Genomic DNA, 6000 nt, shown 5'->3' on the forward strand with positions numbered 1-6000 from the left:
TACATGGAAAATTCCAGAAACAAACAATTCACAAGTTTTAAATTGTGTACTCTTCTGAGTGAGTTGATAAAATGTTGTGCTATCTTTCTTATGAATCATATGTTTGTCTGGTGTATCCACAATGCATATCTTACCTCCCCGACAGTCACTTAGTAGTCATCTTGGTTACATCAGCTGTTAAGGTACTGCAGTGCTTGTGTTCAAGAGACCCTTATTTTATTTTATAATGTCTCCAAAGCTTAAGAGTAATGAGGTTAGCAATTTGTTTATGCCAAAGAGCAATCATAAAGTGCTTAAGTGAAAAGGTGAAAGTTCTTGACTTAATAAGGAAAGAAAAAAAAATCATATGCCTAGGTTACTAAGCTCTGCTGGAGGAACAAAACTTTCTGTGAATTGTGAACAAGGAAAGAAAAATTAATCTAGCTTTGTGGCCACACATCAAGCTGCAAAAGTTACAGCCCCAGCAAATGATGAGCTAAGACAGAAAGGCACTGAACAGTGAATACAGGACTGGCTGCTACCTGAGGTCGCACACACCCACCAGGGTCTGGGAGCACTGCCTGCAGATCAGAGGGGAGCACTGCCTGCAGATCAGAGGGGACCACTGTGTACACTTTCAGGCCCTACCCCAGATCTACAGGTCAGGCACTGAGGTGGAGCAGTGTTCTAGCAAGCCCTGGAGGTGATCTTGATGCCCAAGCAAGTCGGAGAGCCACTGGTTTGAGATCATTTGTCCTATATAACTTGATGTGTGGTCAAGTTGAAGTTAATTACTAGAGTTCCTGCTGTTAAAAGTTCATTTAGTTTCACAGACTATAACATTTATTTTATATTAGGAGCTTATGGTTGGTAAACAAACAAAGCAAAACAAAACAAAAACCAAACCCAACCCAACTCTTCATTAGCTCTAAATTCAGTTTTCTCATGGGAATCCTCTCTTCCCATCTGTTCCTGCTTTGTTGAAACCTCCCAAGAGATCTTTTTCCTCATTGAGAGATTTTGTTGCACATCCTCCTAGGCCCTGAGGCGGGGGGAGCATTGGGGTGATTCTGTTTTATGTCACTGATGAATGTGGAGGGGATGCACCTGATTAGAGGAGGAGGCACCACAATTCTTCTTCAGCGCCTGCTTGCTGAAGCTGCAATTTGTGACCTGGAATCTGGAATGTGGAAGTTTAAACACTGTTACATGTGTCACCGGCACATAACAGTTGACGTCTGTTTGGAGAACTGCCTTGTTAGGTCCGAAGTGACATGCTCAGATTCTCCCTTCTCCTACACCATTCCCCGTTATTTCCCAAGTCTCAGCTACTTAGGTTTTAATCAAGAGTTTTAAGGACGTTATTCTTGGATACTTAAGGATTAATCATTTTAAAGTGCTAATCAGAGAACTACATTAAAATTGCAAACTCAAGGATAGAGAGAATGATTCACAAAAGGCATGTGTGTTTTCTAGGTGTTTCAGTGCAGGTCACCAACACCCAAATGGCAGAAGAAATCCCCCCCCCCAAAAAAAACCCCAAAACCAAACTTTTGTTGGTTTTTGAAACTACAAAATAATTTACAATCTTTATAGAAAATTTAGGAAATACAGATAAAGGGAGGCAATAAAAAAAGCTTATAGTTCCATTACTTAGAAATAACCACTAGCCACACACGCACAAACACATGCACATGCACATATATAACTATCAAATATTGGTTGTTTGTAATCTACTTTTTCAATATCTGTATTTTGCAGAGGCAATAAATATAAAGTTGATTCATTATTATTTTTAATATATCAAAGATAACCCTATTTTTGGACCTAAAGATTATTTTTAGCTTATTCTACACCATGGTTTTTCATTATATCTTTCCAATAATTATTCTTTTGTATCTCTCTTGCTAGGCAAGCTTGTTTTTGAAAATCCTATTTTTGATATCTAATAACGAGACAAAAACCATCCCATTAACTTAGAAGTAATTCTAGGTCTTATGTATGTGTAGGCTGTTGGTAGCTTTGGGTTGAAGAAATTAGCATGTTATAACAAAATGTAACCAGTCCTTTCTGACAAAGTTCTGTTTTCTGAAATTCTTGTATTTTGTTCTTCCAACTGTAGCCTTTCTGAATTTTTAAAGCAATTTGATGAGACAGATGTCTACATGGGCTTGGGAGAAATCACAACCCATTAGAGCAATGTACTTTTCTGCAAATTAAGGAGTCTGTGTTTACAAGAATGATATTTCAGTGTGTTTTCGCAGGCAGTGTGTGTGGTTTTTGTGTGTGTGTGTGTGTGTGTGTGTATGTGATGGGTGCGAGTGTCTGTGTCATTGGGAAGCCCACAACGCCAGTTTAAGATTTGGCCTTACTTTTTTCATTGTTGTGTTGGTCCCTAATGCTTCTCAGTAATAACATGATTTTTGTTGAAATAAGGCCGCAGACGTATCCAAGGAGGGAGCAGAAGGGGAAGCAGAGGAAGAGGAAGCTGAGGCGGGAGAAGAGGAGCCCGGAGAAGAAGAAGACTCTTAGGCCTTTTCCTGCCTAGTTCTTCGACTCTCCCAGGTAGCTCTGGAGTCCTGGCCTGTCAGAGGCATCTGCACACCTCAGAGGTGACAGGAGGGGCGTGGGTCTCAGCCCAAAGCCATCCTCTGCAAGGCCCTTCTGCAGCTGTGGGGCTGGCGCTCTGCCCGTCCGCCTCTGGGCATGCAGCTGGGATTGGTAGGAGGACGCGGGACAGAGCCGTGTGCACACGCCTCTCTGCCTCCACGGGGCCTCTCTGCCTCCACGGGGCCTCTCTGCCTCCACGGGGCCTCTCTGCCTCCACGGGGCCTCTCTGCCTCCACGGGGCCTCTCTGCCTCCACGGGGCCTCTCTGCCTCCACGGGGCCTGCACGCGCCAGGCGGCCCAGGGCCATTGCTGCTGGGTTCTGGCGCCCACGCCCCTGCTGGTCAGCACTCTGCGTGTCTCTGGGAGGTTGATGCTCATAACGGTGGCAGTAAATTATGACCTTAGAAAGTGGACGCTGGCTGTTGATTCACGAACAGTACACGCGGCTGCTGCACCCGCAGTCTTGGGTGCTCCACGCGGTGTTTCCCCTTGTTAGCCCTCAGCACCCACGGGAAGCTGGGGGGGAGGGTGGCGCGCCACTAGGTGCCGGGGACAAGCTGGCGCTGCCTCCCAGCTCCAGACCTTCCGTGACCACAGAAAGAAGCGACCGTGCCGATCTCACCGGGTTGGGGGATGTGGTGCAGAACGAAGTAAGGTGACGAAGGCGTCTAGTGGCGAGGGCCTGGGGGACTGGGGGGGCGGGCGGCTGAGACGGACAGTGGCACGGGAATCCTGGGAAGGCATCTGCGAGCGCGCACACCTGGCAGGCACCTACCTAAAGTTGGGTTGTTAATGATGTCATTGATTTTAGGGCAGAATTCGAGGCAGCGGTTTAACTAGGGCAGTTTCATTCTGGTGCTGTCGGGGTTTTTTAAAAAATTAAAATAACAAAATTTTTTTAAATTTCCTTCCTGGCCTTATTATACCTGTATTGAAAAATCTGAGACAGGTGTTTGAACAGAGCAGCTGAGGAAGGACATGACAACAAGCACACAGTAGGTCTTCAGCAAGGGCTGTGGTAAAACTTGGCACTCCTGGGGGCAGGTGCATGGGGGCTTCCTGTGGAATGAAGTGGGATTCTGCGCTCTGTAAATATTGAGGACACACAGCAGTGCTCTCTGTGACCACTGTGCACAAGATGGGCCTGCCAGTAAGAAGTTAATTTAAAAAACACATATTTTTAGGGCATCTTGGAGCTGGTGAACATAGCTGTCACAGTCTCTTATTGGACCATTAAAATTTTATAATCCACTTAAACTACACACTGAATCTAGTCTGGGGTTGAAGTTTCCCCCAGCTGATTTCTTTCATATTGGGGACATACAGGTCTCTTCTTTAAGGACAACTAATTGGCTTTTTTATCGGTAGTGATTCAATTTCTAAGGAATGAAATGGATCCATTTTTGAAAAAAAAAGTGAAGTGGTAAGTTTATGAAATTCTACCTTCAGAGTGGTAGGAAATGAAAGTGTGCTAGGGTCTTCTACCAGAAGCAAAATCCACGGCAGGGGGCTCACAAGTGCTGTGAGAATCCACTGCATCCCCTCTGCTTGTAAAGATCTTTAAAAATCATGCAATTTTACTGTGATTGTTGTAAAAGATACTGAATGTGAAGTGGCGCAGCTGAGAGAATCCTTAGTGCAGACAGATGGTTTTATAGGCCAATTCAAAAAAAAAGAAAGTAACTGCAGCTGTGTCTAACACAGTTTGCCTGTTCCTTTGATGGGTGCTAGTTTGGAATCTGGCCCACAGCAGTCTTTTGTGAGATCGAACTACCTGGAAGGGAAGACGTGAACCTGGCAGCACCCTAAACCTCACCCCGAAATCCAGGCAGATTCCATCACGTTTCTTAAAATGTGACATGGTGATGTGACAGGCATTCTGCAAACCATTTGGCTTTAGGAAAAACATGTTTCATAACTCACAGATAGTCCAGGCATTTTATATATATATACACACACATATATATATGTATACACATAATTTCTTTTTTTCTGGTACTGGAGATTAACTTCAGGGGCTCTGTATCATGGAAGTACATCCCCAGTCCTTTTTTATTTTTTTGATTTCATCCTAATTTTCTTGTAAGTAAGAAGTTAATTTTAAAAAAAACGTATTTTTAGGGCATCTTAGAGCTGATGAGAGTAGCTTGCCAAGTTGTGAAGGCTGGCCTTGAGCATGTGGTCCTCCTGCCTCGGCCTCCTGAGTAGCTGGGATTATAGAGGCATGGCGCTGTGCCCAGCCAGGTAGTTTATATTTTATTTGAAGAGTTGAATTTTGGATAAGCATAGCAATGACTAAATTACAGGATCAGGCTCTAAATTCAATCTCTCTGTTTTACCTGAACACTTTGGGAAGCTAATTGGAGACCTTGTCTTGCATACGGTGTGATATAGGGGGTTCCTCAGAGAGAGGATAGAAGCCTGGGCTTGATTTTCCATGAGCAAAACTTATTTTCCTCTTCTTGTGCTGGGGAACAAATGCCAAGTGGTGGTTTACAGAATGAAGGCAATACTTTTTTTTTTTTTTTTGCTGTGTTTTGTATAATGAAGGTGGTGGTAAACACTCTCTGTCTCTTTAACAGTCTTCTCCCTGATATTTCTCTTTTCTTTTAGAAAATCCACACCGAGAAGCAACATTTCAAATGTCTCCCCATAAACCCCATGAAGTGTTTTGGCCCAAAGCTAGCATACCTGTCCCAGGATGCCCGGGGTTCGTGGAGGACTTGTACTTCTGACATGGTTGATGTACATGAGTATCTACTTAATCATATCAATATGGAATTAAATGTGAAGATGATGTATGCATACTTTCATGTGCTTTGCCTGATGTTCTTGGCCTTGGCTTAACTTTTTCTGCATGCATGAATAGACCTTCTTATTAATACTCTGAAAAAAAATGATTTTAGGGACTAGAACTAACTTCTCTTTGTGTTCCAGCAGAAGATTTTGTTGTACATGGCTTACGCTACTATCTGAGATTAGCTTTGAAAATGCAAGGCTTCCCAGAGAACTGTCATAAATAAAGATTGATAGCCAACATGTCAGCCTGTTGTTCCTTTATTCGCAGTCCTCCTGTGGGTGCCTGAATTCAGTGTGTCTGTTACTGAGCCTAAATCCTGTCTGCATTGTTTTTTTTTTTTTGCATTGATTATTTGGTCCATGTTTTCAAACTGCACTGACTATTTTGTTACGTCATATATTGGGTTGCATTGATTATTTGGTCCATGTTTTCAAACTGCACTGACTATTTTGTTACGTCATATATTGGGTTGTACAAACTGCTGTGTGCATTGTTTTTGAAGCTTGTCTAACTGTCTCATTGACATGTGTGGGGATGATTGTAGGGACCAAGTCGTGCACGTTTCTGAGCTGCAGGGAACAGCTGCTTCTGTTTCTCCTGCTGTCCGCTGA

General features: G+C 43.5%; 1 protein-coding gene across 2 annotated transcripts in view; it reads left to right on the top strand.

Moving 5' to 3' along the window:
* Sh3bgr (SH3 domain binding glutamate rich protein) overlaps positions 1 to 5628 on the top strand; it is a 57942-nt gene extending 52314 nt beyond the window's left edge. The window contains exons 7-8 of one of the 2 annotated variants that reach the window (XM_058577346.1): positions 2416 to 2544; positions 3539 to 3575. In XM_058577346.1, the coding sequence (XP_058433329.1) occupies positions 2416 to 2511 (96 nt within the window). In that variant the 3' untranslated portion in view covers positions 2512 to 2544; positions 3539 to 3575. Of the gene's footprint in view, positions 1 to 2415; positions 2545 to 3538; positions 3576 to 5202 lie in introns of those variants that run through there. The other variant, XM_046439080.2, reaches the window with a different exon arrangement.
* Positions 5629 to 6000: the final 372 nt, after the last annotated feature.

Source organism: Marmota monax, unplaced genomic scaffold (genome assembly GCF_021218885.2).
Source record: "Marmota monax isolate L192 unplaced genomic scaffold, Marmota_monax_Labrador192_F-V1.1 WCK01_AAM20220418_F8-fsc00125, whole genome shotgun sequence".
Classification (NCBI taxonomy): domain Eukaryota; kingdom Metazoa; phylum Chordata; class Mammalia; order Rodentia; family Sciuridae; genus Marmota; species Marmota monax.